This window comes from Alosa sapidissima, chromosome 24 (genome assembly GCF_018492685.1).
Source record: "Alosa sapidissima isolate fAloSap1 chromosome 24, fAloSap1.pri, whole genome shotgun sequence".
NCBI classification, from domain to species: Eukaryota; Metazoa; Chordata; class Actinopteri; order Clupeiformes; family Clupeidae; genus Alosa; species Alosa sapidissima.
The window spans coordinates 19,843,600-19,855,922 of record NC_055980.1 but is presented as its reverse complement, the minus strand read 5'-3'; the positions used below and the strand labels follow the sequence as shown (position 1 = coordinate 19,855,922).

The 12,323-nt window shown below is 40.2% G+C and overlaps 2 protein-coding genes across 2 annotated transcripts in view; both read left to right on the top strand.

Moving 5' to 3' along the window:
- LOC121699921 (cytochrome P450 2F2-like) overlaps positions 1 to 4,421 on the top strand; it is a 7,961-nt gene extending 3,540 nt beyond the window's left edge. Inside the window, exons 5-10 of the mRNA XM_042082480.1 lie at positions 1 to 14; positions 451 to 589; positions 1,894 to 2,081; positions 2,349 to 2,490; positions 2,668 to 2,867; positions 3,688 to 4,421. The exon at positions 1 to 14 is cut by the window's left edge and continues 163 nt beyond it. Coding sequence (XP_041938414.1) covers positions 1 to 14; positions 451 to 589; positions 1,894 to 2,081; positions 2,349 to 2,490; positions 2,668 to 2,858 — 674 coding nt within the window. The 3' untranslated portion in view covers positions 2,859 to 2,867; positions 3,688 to 4,421. The remainder of the gene's footprint in view (positions 15 to 450; positions 590 to 1,893; positions 2,082 to 2,348; positions 2,491 to 2,667; positions 2,868 to 3,687) is intronic.
- A 590-nt stretch (positions 4,422 to 5,011) lies between these two features.
- Positions 5,012 to 10,784, top strand: LOC121699923 (cytochrome P450 2F2-like). The gene is made up of 9 exons (XM_042082482.1): positions 5,012 to 5,268; positions 7,189 to 7,351; positions 7,532 to 7,684; positions 8,086 to 8,246; positions 8,395 to 8,568; positions 8,737 to 8,875; positions 9,324 to 9,511; positions 9,874 to 10,015; positions 10,169 to 10,784. The coding sequence occupies exons 1-9, from the start codon at positions 5,107 to 5,109 to the stop codon at positions 10,357 to 10,359; spliced, it is 1,473 nt and encodes a 490-aa protein (XP_041938416.1). The 5' UTR covers positions 5,012 to 5,106; the 3' UTR covers positions 10,360 to 10,784.
- The last annotated feature ends 1,539 nt before the right edge of the window (positions 10,785 to 12,323 follow it).

The window sequence follows — 12,323 nt, the reverse complement described above, 5'->3', positions numbered from 1 at the left end:
ACGAGTCTGAAAAAGTACGTAAATAGGGCAGTAGTAAGACAAATTCAATTTAATGTGCTCTTAAATGGTATTTCTACATTGTCTTCTACATTGATTACACAACTGGCTACAGCTTCCATGTCACATTTGAGTCCATGTGTCCACAGTGACCTGAGTTCAAATCTGACCTGCGCTTATTTTCTGTAAAATTCTAGTGGGGCTACATGCCCACCAAGTGTCCCTGTGTTTCAGTATCCCGGGAAAAATTCAGAAAATTGACGGAAAAAAAAAATATACATATACACAAAATTATATATACTATGTATATAAAAACTATATGACCGCTATGCTAGCTACTAATAATTAAAGGCATAACAGCTCCAAAAGTATTACAAAAAAACATATATATCGACTGCATGTCTGCCCAATATATACTGTATGTCCTGTGAAATGTCTGTCTGTGTGTTTTAGAGGTTAGACAAAGGAACCACATTCGAAGACAGTCAGTTGGCATCCACCTTGTTTGACCTGCTGATTGCTGGGACAGAGACTACTTCCAACACACTGAGGACAGCAACACTCTACCTCATGACACACCCACATATACAGGGTAGAAGCTCAAGCTGCACTTCAATAAAGGGGTAACACTTTACAATAAGGGTACACAATTTAGCATTAGTTAAGTATGTGTTAAGCATTAACGAACACATAATTCATCATTATTAAATTTGTTTTCAACATTACTTAAAGATTAACAAATGTGTTTTTCCTCATTAATAGAGTTTTATTTAGTAGGTGTTATCAGTGTGTTTTCCTTATAAATGATGAATTCCTAATGTGTACATACTGAACACATGGTGAATTCATAATGAACTAGAGATTATGTCAGTGTTACTTTAGGTGAATACCTCACTTATTTCATTGGCAATTCAATGTTATTCAGACTTCATATAGGCCTACTGTTTGCCAGCTGGTAAACAGTACTGTGTGCAATGATTAAATCTCCTCAGGCACCTTAGAGACCCCGGATGGGCTCTTTTCCAGATGTTGCAATGCAGAGGCCTGTGTGTGAACACGCCATTAAATCACCTTTACTTACCGATTTTGTGTACTCCTAAATTGTTAAATTGGAGTTCATCATTACTTAACACTTTTGTGTTCTCTGAAGTAGTCACGTCTTGATACTCATTTGTACGCCGGGAAGTGCAAAAAATGTACGTTGGCGGGTGCAAATTTACAATGTACAAACACAAAATGACATGTCATAAAACAAAATTACAATCTAAAACAAATGTACAACCATGGGCTAATTCAAGTTTCGATACAAATGTACAAACAGCAGAATCTGACAGAAATTGTAGGTACATATGAATAACATTGAATTGCCAATGAAATAAGTGAGGTATTCACATAAAGTAACATTGACATAATCTCTACTTCATTATGAATTCATCATGTGTTCAGTATGTAAACATTAGGAATTATGAGTTCATTTACTGCTTGTACCTTATGAATTCATCGTGAGTTAAGTATGTACACATTACGAATTCATAATTTATAACAAGGGAATGCAGACTGATAACACATACTAAATAAGACTATTAATGAGGAAAAGTATATTTGTTAATCCTTAATGTTGAAAACATACTTAATAATGATGAATTAAGTGTTTGTTAATGCTTAACTAGTACTTAACTAATGCTAAATTATGTACCCTTATTGAAAAGTGTTACCAATAAAGGTTGGTTTGTAGAAATATGTTTCGGTTATTCTTTACATCTCTCTCTCTGTGTGTGTGTGTGTGTGTGTGCATGTGTGTGTGTGCGTGTGTGTATTCGTGTGTGTGTGTGTGTGTGTGTGTGTGTGTGGATGTGTATGTGTGTGTGTGCGTGTGTGTTTGTTGCATACATGCAGAGCGCTGCTACCAGGAGATCGAGGAAGTGCTGGGCTCTCGTGAGCAGGTGTGCTTTGAGGATCGCCAGTCCATGCCCTACGTCCAGGCCGTGATCCATGAAGCCCAAAGAGTGGCTGATGTTGTTCCTCTGAGCGTGTTGCACAGCACGACCACCGACACAGAAGTCCAGGGCTATAACATTCCAAAGGTAGCTCTCTCTCTTTCAGCACCACAACATTGCGACTCATACATTCCTATGTTATCGTTAGCTTCTTAATTAGCGAAAACGAGAGTGAGGTTTGCTATAGCAACAGTGGAATACGGTTCAACATCAAGCAGCACAACTGTTCTAAGGGACTTTAGGAATAATGTAAAGAGTTTTGCCCTAATGCAGTTGGATTTCTACATGCACCTCATTTCTCTCTCTCTCTCTCTCACTCTTTTCCTCTCTCTCTCTCTCTCTCTCTCTCTCCAGGGTACGTTGGTCGTTCCTCTCCTGTCCTTAGCGCTACATGAGGAGGGTCAGTGGAAGTCCCCTCATGACTTCAACCCAGAGAACTTCCTGAATGAGACGGGGGAGTTTGTCAAACCTGACGCCTTCATGCCCTTCTCTGCAGGTAGCACACATATTTCCTCGCTTCCATTATTTTTTAAAGACGGTATTAAACTCCTATAAATAAATAAGTCTTACTTTTTTTGTCGTTTATCGCCATGTTGGTTTAGTAGACCAGGTACCGGTAGTTGTCAATTCTATCCAGCTTTCATTGAGGTCAATGTTCTTATTATTTTTCCAGGCTCTCGCGTGTGTCTGGGGGAGGGGCTCGCTCGCATGGAACTCTTTCTCATCCTGGTCACATTGCTGCGTCGCTTCCGATTGGTCTGGCCAGAGGAGAAGGGAGCTCCTGACTACAGCATGGTGTTTGGAGGCACACAGGCACCCAAACCGTTCCACATCACCATCCATCTAAGGGAATCCACAAGCTAATGCCAACTGATGTGTTTTTGTAAGCATATACAGGTGTCAAAGGTTTCCTATGGCAGCATTTAAATAGACATGCCTTCACCTTCATGTGCTCTAATTAAATTTTTTCTCAGTGGAATGACGTGACTCGGGGATACACCATTGTGACCCCCTCGTGTTTATATGACAGAGGCAGAAGCGGAAAAAACATGGCACCTCGCATGTTGGAGGTCAATAAAGCATGTCTATGTGCATGGACACATAATGTGCACATTAGTGTACGTGAATTAACTCTAGAACTTTCAGTCTGCTGTTGTCATTATTTTACACTGGTCACAGTGTGCTGTGGGTCTAATTCCAGACTCTTTTCTTCAGTGGTTCCATGTTGGTGGAATGAACTGCCCAGTGCTCTCCGTTCCTGTGGTAGTTTTGGGTCGTTTAAGAGGGGTCTAAAGACATTCCTATTCAACATATACTTAGTTGTTTAAGCGCTTATGTGTTATGGTTTATATAATGTTGTTTTATTTTAATTGGGCTGTTAATTAATTTGACATTATTGTTTATTATTGATATTCTCCTTAATGTAGTCTTAGCATGTCATTGTTTTTATATTATTGATTGAATTGACATTATTGTTTTATTATTGCCTTTCCCCTTTTTTACATTGCTTTTTATTAGGCTATTGCTTGAATTGATATTATTGTGTACTATTCTCCTTACTATATTTGACCTACATTTTAATCTGTTCCCTGTTCAATTTTAAATATTATTATGTTGTTTTGTATTTATGTGTCGCTTTGGACAAAGGCATCTGCTAAATCCATAACCATAACCATCCATAACCATAAATGCTAATGTTCCCAAGCACATTTTACTTTTCATGTCTTTTATCACCATGTTGGTTTAGTATTTCAGATTGTAGTGAAATCTATCCAGCTTTTGTTACAGTGAATCTTCTGATTATATTCTCAGTTTCTTGTTATCTTAGAGGGCGATCAGACAGGCTGCGCTTTGCCGCTTATAAAAAGTGAGGTGCACTATGTTTTCAAAAGTTCAACTCAAAGCGGAAAAGCGCCCGACATCATTCCGTTTTTTTATGCAAACATAGTGTACTTTGCGTTTTACAAGCGACCAAGCGCGTCCTGACTGATAGCCTTAGCTGCTGTTATTAATTGCCACGATATGTGATATGCTATGCTCCACATCTATGCTATGATCTGTAGTCAGAATGGCCAAATGGAATATGGACTCAAACAGCATTACATTTGCACAAAAAAGTGTCTTACAAGGGAAGATTATATGTTACATAAATTACATAGAGAAGAGTCCCTTGTCACTTCTGTTAATAGAAAAATGACATTTTGGGAGGCATATTTAGCTGATTCATTATACATTCTAAGAGCCTTAAAACCAGTTTTATATGACATAAACATGTGTTTTGCTTGCATTGCACTTGAGTTCTGACAGTTGTATATAGTATACCAATTGACTAGATGTCATAAATGGTGGCATGTTTGTAAATACTGTGTTGAGAATGTTCTAATGTCAATGCCATATCAATAAAGGCTTTTATGAAGTGGCACTGAATGCTTTGTAAACTGTTTCAACTTGATTATGCAACCGTATAATCATATAACAGTATTGTTCAAAACTGCCTACACAAAATGTGACATATCACTGGAGCTTTAAATAAGAGGACTGTCCTTAAGCAAAATAGTTGAGTTAGAAGCTAAAATATTTTGGGTTTTGGTGCCTAAAAAGCAATTGCACTACACGAACCTCACACATGTGCATCAGCAGATCTTTTCTACCGTTACTAAAATTAAAATCACCAAAACCTTATTTTTCTAAGAGATTCGTTTCAATGCTTGAAAAGGTTGGAATGAAGAACAAAACTTTTGCAATGACACTGGTGGCAGCGCTCAGTGATCTGCTGAGTTAATAATCATTAACATAAGATCCCTTTCTCTATCTGCCACACGAGCACACATAGCCCCCCTCGTGTTCCCCTTCCTCCCTCTCTCCCTCCCTCGTTTTCCCCTTCTCATCCACCTCTCTTCCTGTCTTATTTTCCCTCCCCTCCTCACCTCTCTCCTCTTTACTGCTACACCATTCTACGATTACCTTTGATAACCTTATGGAGCACATGTCAGCCAAGCTAGTTGTAAACACACACACACACACACACACACACACACAGAGAGAGAAAGAGAGAGAATCACAATCACAGAATCAGAGACACCAGTAATACACACAGCCGCATACAGTAACCATGCTGATCTCTGTGCTGCTGTTGTGGTTTGGAGTCGTCCTCCTCTTCTTCCTGTTCAGGGTGAGAAGACCCAAGAACTTTCCTCCTGGACCCAGAGCACTTCCTCTGCTGGGAAACCTGCTGGAGATCAACCCACAACAGCCACTAAAGACTTTGGATAAGGTAAGGAGCACCTACATGCAAAGACACACAGACAGACACATTGCAGAGTTTTGTTAGGCAAGTTAGGTGACTAACTCTAATTTCCTGAATTTCTGAATTTCTGTGTTTATGCAAAACATCTGCTACATTACACTTGACGTAGCTATTGTCTAGAAAACCAATTTGACCACAATATGTTATTAATGTTTCCAGTTGATACTAATGAAGTCAGTGTTGGTTTATTCTGAGAATGGGCATGTTTCTGGTCACAGTGTGCTGTGGAATGGCTGAGCCCGTATAAAAAAATACTGAAAACGGAAAAGAAACAATATTTACATTTGTCAAGAAGAGTCAACAGTCAAACAGTACTTGCACTTGCATCTGTGATAAAGTCCTTAATATTACATAAATAAACATATTTTTGCATGCTGCTATGTATTGTGCAACATGTACTATATAAATCAACATGTATGCATGTTAACACAATGTACATGATTTTGGAGGCTTCATCTAAAAAGTTGCACCGTTATTTTTTTTATTATTGAGAGGGAGTTCAAGGTACGCTGCACTTCTCATGACTGGGGTCTTTATACTCAAAGTTCAGTGAGATTTCAAAGTTCATTGTTGTCCATGTGAATATGTAAAGGGACATAACCTCAGCTGTATGTCATTACATAATACTCTTTTGATGGCAGGATTGGTGGGAAAAGTCAGGCCTTCTCCAAGCTAAAGGAACGTTGTCCTAACAGCTAGGGAATTACGCCCAACTCACTACAAACGAACAGAATGAGTGGCCTGTATTTCCTGAATAATGCTTCATGGTTTTTGCCCTGTGTAAGTTCAGTTGAGTTCATATTATCTGATAAACTCAGTTGAACTTCATTTGCTGTATGACAAACAATGGAAACAGTCTGGTATACAGTATATAACTGAACTTACAGTGAATTGGCAGGAGAAAGTCACAAAGCAATACTTTAAAATGGAAGAACTAAAGTCTTCAATAATCTTGTTGGAATCGTATTATTAAAAGACAGACCAAAACACTATAGATATAGAGGGTCAGGGATGTTGGACTGTATGTATGTATATATACTCTTTTGATCCCGTGAGGGAAATTTGGTCTCTGCATTTATCCCAATCCGTGAATCCGAAATAACACTCAGCACACAGTGAGGTGAAGCACACACTAATCTCGGCGCAGTGAGCTGCCTGCAACAACAGCGGCGTTCAGGGAGCAGTGAGGGGTTAGGTGCCTTGCTCAAGGGCACTTCAGCCATTCCTACTGGTCGGGGTTCAAACTGGCAAACCTTCGATTACAAGTCCGAAGTGCTAACCAGTAGGCCACGGCTGCCCCCATAACTCACGTGGTAAAACCACAACTGATTATAGGGGCCCAAGGGGAGAGAGGGCCCTTGAAAAGTCTGGAATATATTTTATTTTACCTGGGTTGAGGAACACAAGGGCCCATCAGGACTGCCTATGGAGGGGCCCAGGATCTTGTGCTACGTCCCTGTAGAGGGCCTTACATTTTTCAATGTCACTCAACGGCCGCTGTATTTCTACACATCCTTGGAAGTTTAGTGGTGCTCAGTTGTTTGCAATTCGGCAAAACTCTATAGCTTCAAAAGGGCTTTATAGAACAGCAGAGACCACACAATAGGCATCATATGACAACATATGTTGCATCCAATATTTGAAGCTCAATTCGATTCCATTCAATTTTGCTTAAGAATTGATATGGTCTCCTGCTTACAAGATATGTAAGTGTATGTGATAGTTTTTGACTCTATGCTATTACTCCTACAGTATTGGTTAAATAACGATAGTAAAAACATTAAACTATAAGTCATTAAACAATGACTTATCATTAAACAATGACTTATAATTCAAAACTCTCTCTGTGTGTGTGTGTGTGACGTGTGTGTGTGTGTGTCTGTTCAGTTGACAGAGCGCTATGGCCCTGTCTATAGTCTGTATTTTGGTCCTCGTCCTGCTGTGGTACTGGCCAGTCAAAAGGTCATCAGAGAAGCTCTCGTCTCTAAAGCCACTGAATTTGCTGGACGACCAAATCACCTGATGGTCTGTCATATCACTCAGTGCAAAGGCAAGGCAACACACACACACACACACACACACACACACACACACACACACACACACACTGAATATGTAGGTGTACTAATCAAGTTTCATATGTGTGTGTTTCCAATATTGTTGTCACTGCATGAATAAATGACAATGTGTGTGTGTGTGTGTGTGTGTGTGTGTGTGTGTGTGTGTCTAGGTGTGGTTCTGGCAGATTATGGTCCAAAGTGGCAGGAGCACCGGCGCTTCGCCCTGACCACGCTGCGCAACTTTGGGATGGGGAAGCGCTCCATGGAAGAGAAGATTCTAGAAGAAACCCAACACATCTGTGCCGAGGTGGAAAAACATGCAGGTACTCAACAGCAACTTGATTCAGGCAGCTTTTGTACACCAGTGTGAGGTATAATGCAAAATGTTGAAAATATGCAGGTATCACAATTTACTATGACTATGTCCACTAGGGTGCAGTATAATACAAAATCTGTTTCAGCAAGTAAATAATATGTACCCCACCAACAATTAGTTTTTTTTATCTATTTATATCAATCTATATCCTTCAACCCCCCCCCCCCCCCCCCCCCCACACACACACACACACACACACATATGAGTGGAGTCTCTCTTTCTCCCTTTCTTTCTCTCTCTTTATCTTCCTTTCTCTCTCACACACACTCTCTCTCTCTTTCTTTCTCTTTATCTTATTTCTCTCTCTCTCTCTCTCTTTCTCTCTCTCTCTTTCTCTCTCTCTTTCAGGAAAGTCTATGGATCCTCAGCATCTCTTCCACTTTGCTGCCTCTGACATCGTCTGTTCCATTATTTTTGGATCTCGATTTGACTATGATGACCCCTACTTCAAGAACCTCATTCTCATGATTGAAGAACTGACTAAATTGGTCTTTGATCCCTGGGCAATAGTATGAGCCAATTCTTGATCTTGGTGATATGCTTTTTTGGGTGCCTTGACTGTTTCTTGCCTACGTTTTGAGATTGAATTGTTACAAACAATGAGATAAATGTTGCAACTACATGTCGTGTAACATTTCTTATTCTTTCTTGATGCAGCTTTATGAAATTGCTCCATTCATTAGAAGCTTGCCTCTGCCTTGCAAGCGGGCATTTGATTTACATGACGGTGTTCAGGGCCATATACAAAATGCGGTAGCTGAGCACAAAGACTCGTGGGTTTCAGGTCAGCCAAGAGACCTAATCGACTGCTATCTGGATGAGTTAGAGAAAGTAAGTTCATGGGACAATATGAGAAGTCAAATGATGGCAAAGTCATGCAATGGAAAGTATGGAGCTTACTAAGACTTATTCAAATGTACACTGATGTGTGTTTGTGTGCCTGTATGTGTGTGTGTGTGTGTGTGTGTGTGTGTGTGTGTGTGTGTGTGTGTGTTTTAGAGGGCAGATAAAGGCACCACCTTTGAGGACAGTCAACTGGCAGCCATGTTGTTTGACCTGCTGATTGCTGGGACTGACACCACCTCCAACACACTAAGGACAGCAACACTCTACCTTATGACCCACCCTCACATACAAGGTGTGAGCTCAAAGTCAAACTCATTGTTTTTTATGTCTAGCAGTATAGTGTAAGTATACGTATATATACTCTTTCTGTATACTGCTTCTGACTACCTCATCATGCCTACCATCACCTACCATCATGCCATGCCAAACCTATATTTGTGCAAATTCTAGACATCAGATATAGAGCTATGACATTGCTTAGTCCATCAACAGATAATTTACAGATGGCTTGCTGGAAATTCCAGTTTAATGTTTTGCATTACTTTAACCAAACTGAACCCCTAGCCAAGTTATAGCCAACACATGACTATGTGTGTATCCATTGTTAGTGTATCCACTGACTGTGTATCCACTCCTCAACAGGATGTTAATGTGTGTGTGTGTGTGTGTGTGTGTGTGTGTGTGTGTGTGTGTGTGTGTGTGTGTGTGCATGCTGTCTGTCTGTCTGCCAATACACTCAGAGCGCTGCTACCAGGAGATCGAGGAAGTGCTGGGATCTCGTGAGGAGGTGTGCTTTGAGGATCGCCTGTCCATGCCCTACATCCAGGCAATGATCCATGAAGCCCAAAGGCTAGCTGATACGGTCCCCCTCAGCATGTTTCACACCACAACCACAGACACACACATCCAGGGATACAATATTCCCAAGGTAACACTCACTGCCATCATTGTAACTTGGTTGCATTGTTGACATTACAGGTACTCTTCCCGTGCATTGTATTGTGTTTGTATTGTATGCATTCCACTGTAATAACTTTAATAGAGCACCACCTGTGGTGCAAAGTGGTATTACAAGAGAGCTGCCCCAGTGCTAACTGGACAGCATGCTAACTTTAGTGAATATCTGGGTAACACAGTGCATGGTGTTTTTGATTTTGACATTACGTCAACAGTTGTTCACATTCTGTTGGCTGTTTTTGGTAATTTTCAACGTCTTAAACTAAAAGAACTACACAGAGCACCTCAATCCTGACTCAGTAGTTGTTTTGTGTTATGTCTCCACCTCTCCAGGGCACGGTGGTCATTCCTTTCCTGTCCTCAGCTCTACGTGAGGAGGGTCAGTGGAAGTTCCCTCATGGCTTCAACCCAGAGAACTTCCTGAATGAGACGGGGGAGTTTGTCAAACCTGACGCCTTCATGCCCTTCTCTGCAGGTATATCTGCCCTGTTGGACTTTATATATAATCACCAGAATGATTGGACTAATTTACGAACATTACAATGTGTTAAAACTTTAACATAAATATTCATCTGCATGACTGTATTGTCAGTGCTGATGTTTACAAGGGCAAATCTGATTCTCTCAGGTTCCCGTATGTGTCTGGGGGAGGGGCTTGCTCGCATGGAACTCTTCCTCATCCTGGTCACATTGCTTCGTCGCTTCCGATTGGTCTGGCCAGAGGAGAAGGGAGTTCCTGATTACGGCATGGTGTTTGGAGGCACACAGGCACCCAAACCGTTTCACGTTGCTGTCCACCTGAGAGAAGACCGGAACTAATGTCTAATGACTTTTTATTTTCTGATGTCCACAATTCTAATCCCTGAAATGTTTTGTGAAATTCAGCAAATTGCCCCTCATGGTCCTCTACCTGTCCATTTTGTGTTTTTCCCCCTACCAAAAACAAACAAACAAACAAACAAACAGAAAAACAAACAAAAAAACACTGGTGTTTATACACCATCCTGAAGACTATTTCTAGAAACGTTTCTACCCATTTATCTGCCTTTTTTCCTACCCATTTCCCTAACAAAGCTGTGATATCCTTAACCAACACCACTCTCACTTGTAAACAAGCATTTTGTACTTCAGGGACTTCTTTTCTTATGCCACTCTCACTTGTGCCATATTGCTAGCCTGGCTAGCGCCACCACTTCTCAATGAGACGTGGTCTGGGAACCAAACCCTATCTGAGGCAAAAATTAGGGCGGTAGTTTCCAGGCTGCCTTAGCAGCGTCAATCAAGTCGCGCGCAAGGCAGCATGGGAACACCCAGGCTACCATATTGCTTAAATACTTATTTTAAATAAGTGAAACATAATTTTGAACAGGGCTGTAGTCAAGACCACCTTTGTCGAGTCCAAGACAAGTCCAAGACCAGGACTAGTCGAAACCAAGTCAAGACCGAGTCCAAAGAGGTTCGAGTCCAAGACAAGACCGAGTCCAAAAAGGTTCGAGTCCGAGTCAAGACCGAGTCCAGGATAGGAAAAAAAGTCTTATGCATGACAGTATCAAGACAATCATTTTGGGTTATTATTATTATTATCTAAAAGCAAAAACAGTGTGAACACACCCAGGATTTGTAAGTGTAGCCATTCCCCTTCTCCAATATTATTATAGGGCTGTCAAACGATTCAAAATATATATTTTGAAATGAATTAATCTCGATTAACCGCAATTAAAATGTTCCTAAAGACTAAAGCTTCAACATAAATCACAAAATGAATGAGTAACCACAAAGGTAAAAGTAAAACACTTTTATATTATTTAAATGATAATACTGACACAGTAATTGTGTTTTACAGTATTCATTTCTTAAGAAATATACACATATGATGCTGTTTAACTCATTTGTAAATTGTGCACTGTTACTTTAAGCCCATTGTGGCCACGTTCTCATAATGATCTTTTTTTTACCAGCTCCATTGAAATATAGCCTATAGCTAGTCCACAAGCTCTAATATTGTTTGTACCATATGTATTGTACAATATTAACAATGATAAGCATGCTATTAAGTTGGTATAAACAGTTTTCATTCCTTTGGAAATAGAAGCATGTAATGACATGATGCTAGCTAGACATTTTCTGTTTGCAATTAAAAGTGAATGATGAGCCTGAGCCAGTCACCTAGCTATCTGAATGGAATGTGTTTCAATCGGCATAATATGTGCTTCATGTAAACAAATTATTGAAGACTTCAAGACTCACCAGTTCCATTACACAAAGGCAAAGACAACTCTTCATATTTTTGTCCATTTTTCAAATCACAGTGAGTGCAGCCTACATACATGTTTATAACTGGTCAGTAGTGGAAATCGGATAAATCCGCAATCTCATCTAACCTCGTCTTTGTTGCCTTCCTTTTATACGTTTCTTATATTAAAAAGGAGATATCAATTATCATCAACAACGACAAGCCAGCTGGAGCCTGCCAATCGTTTTCTCTCCTTCTCCTGTGCGTTCAGACGCGCTCTTAATTAAATGGAGTAGCATACGTTCAAGTTGGATCTTAATGGAGAGGAGCCGAAAAGTATCATCTTTATGTAACTGTTGCAGTTGGTGCATTTTGACATTGTAAACGTTATCTAACAAGAGTGAAAAGCAGTTTGCAGTAAAGCTACTATTTGGCTAAATGTTGGTTCCTCTTTATCTTCAGCTAACTCCACAGACAGTAAAATAAACTCTCAGGCTTGCGGTTTTAGGTTTTGCGGCTTCCGTTACGTGACATCAGCCCCCCACAAAGG

Bases quoted from the DNA above. Each gene is read 5' to 3' on its own strand.
- LOC121699923 (XM_042082482.1), top strand. From the start codon at position 5,107: ATGCTGATCTCTGTGCTGCTGTTGTGGTTTGGAGTCGTCCTCCTCTTC. The intron at 7,685-8,085 runs GTACTCAACAGC...TCTCTCTTTCAG, and splicing joins CGAGGTGGAAAAACATGCAG to GAAAGTCTATGGATCCTCAG. The intron at 9,512-9,873 runs GTAACACTCACT...CCACCTCTCCAG, and splicing joins AGGGATACAATATTCCCAAG to GGCACGGTGGTCATTCCTTT.